Source organism: Galeopterus variegatus, unplaced genomic scaffold, assembly GCF_000696425.1.
Source record: "Galeopterus variegatus unplaced genomic scaffold, G_variegatus-3.0.2 Scaffold5386, whole genome shotgun sequence".
NCBI lineage: Eukaryota > Metazoa > Chordata > Mammalia > Dermoptera > Cynocephalidae > Galeopterus > Galeopterus variegatus.
In genome coordinates, this window is record NW_007731497.1 from 123,250 (window position 1) to 124,967 (window position 1,718).

The 1,718-nt window shown below is 37.7% G+C and overlaps 1 protein-coding gene across 1 annotated transcript in view; it reads right to left on the minus strand.

Annotated features, from left to right (window-relative positions):
- The window catches only part of NCKAP5 (NCK-associated protein 5), a gene marked incomplete at its 3' end in the record, with an annotated part of 102,309 nt that overhangs the window by 78,207 nt on the left and 22,384 nt on the right, over positions 1 to 1,718 (minus strand). Inside the window, exon 4 of the mRNA XM_008589346.1 lies at positions 1,131 to 1,250. Coding sequence (XP_008587568.1) covers positions 1,131 to 1,250 — 120 coding nt within the window. The remainder of the gene's footprint in view (positions 1 to 1,130; positions 1,251 to 1,718) is intronic.

Below are 1,718 nucleotides of genomic sequence, written 5' to 3' on the forward strand. Positions count from 1 at the left end.
GATGTTTATGCCAAAATTCAAAGGGTAAATTAACAACACAGCCCTGGCCATTTGGAAAAATACTGTCCAGCCGAGCTTTCTACGATTATGGAAATATTCTACTTACACACTGTCTAATATAGTAGCTGCTGGCCACATGTGGCTTTTGAACACTTGAAATGTGGCTAGTTGGACATAGGAACTTAATTTGAATTTACATTTTTAAAATTTAAATAGCCCTACATGGCTAGTGGTTACACTGCTGAACAGTGTAGTCTAGACGATCAGAGGTTAGAGAAGGACCTTCCACTCAGCCCATTAGACCAAGCAGCTGTGGGTTAGCCTTTGTAAGTCATACACTGCCCTGCGAAATCTCAATGCACCCTTTGAAAGCTTAGCCTCAGAAGGGCTCTGAGCAAAGCTCATAGGAGCTTGTTCAAGCAAATACACACATTAATAGGATCAAAAAAATTGGAAACAGCAAAGGTCAGCCCTCCAGCTCCCTCTACCAATTCATGTGTTTCCCTGCAGTAGATACAGTCTCCAGTGCTTCGTCAGAGACAGTTTCAAAATGATTCAAATGGTTTGGCTTTCCACAACATTCCATCTTACGAAGGCAAGTAAAAAAAAGAGTTCAGTGAGAACATTTAGACAGAGAGAACTTACAAAAATACAGACACAGAATACAGAAAGTGCTGTGTTGAGAAGGAACTCTGCATAGAGAGAGAGAGAAAAAAACAAACCACAGCTGTATTTTTGATAATAGCGTCTGAAATAAAGAAACATACATTGGCATTACATAAAACTCTTCTTGCTTATCATGAAGTGCAAGGCTACTAATACTGGTCCCAGAGCGATCAGTTACCTTCCGAGTCCTTTCTACAGTTCCACTTGGTGTACTAAAGGACACCGTCTGATTGTCACTTTTACCTGTTTATTCTTCGTTGATGTATTTTCTTATCTGCATGTAACTTTAAAAAATTAAAGAATTTAAGAGATGTTCAATTTTAATGACATACCTTGAGAGAAGAAAGAATCAGCGTTCTGATGCGATATGCCTTGCCCATGGATGTTGGTAACTTTTGAACTTAAGTCAACTTCCTGTCAACAGCATTTCAGTAGCAAAGATTGTATTCCACATTAACACATACCTGGAGGAGCAGATCAGAAGTTGGTCTGACTTGCTGTTGAAATAGGATGCTTAGCGTTCGATTCTGTTGTTCCAAATCAAACACTCTTGTTTTCAACTTTACACATTCCTCCCTTAGATCCTACAACAAACACACAGAAGGGGGGAAAAAGCGTATAACTGAAAAACATCTTTGCATATTATAACCTTATTTGTATTTCACACACATTAGTAAAAAACAGTATTTTTATTCTTCAAAGCCCCCAGAAATAAATCACACACGTTTTCTTCCAACAGACCATTGTCTGATAGAGTTATTATGTGCAGGGAAGACCAATTTTAAAAAAAGCACTTTGAAATCAGAAATGCATTAATCTAGCAAGCTATTTTTGAAGACAGTAAATCTAAGCAATATAAAGTCAATTTAAGTTTCCACCTATATATTTTGCCTTTTCACTGTCTTCATAAAAGCAATCATAAAGCATAAACCACAAGGACAACAATGTTTTTGCAGTGAATAGAGATCTGATGATCTAAAGAAACTATCACTTTGGATGTAGCCTTCCCTTGTCATTTGTGGAAACGAGGTGAAATCCTCGGAGCTATGGAT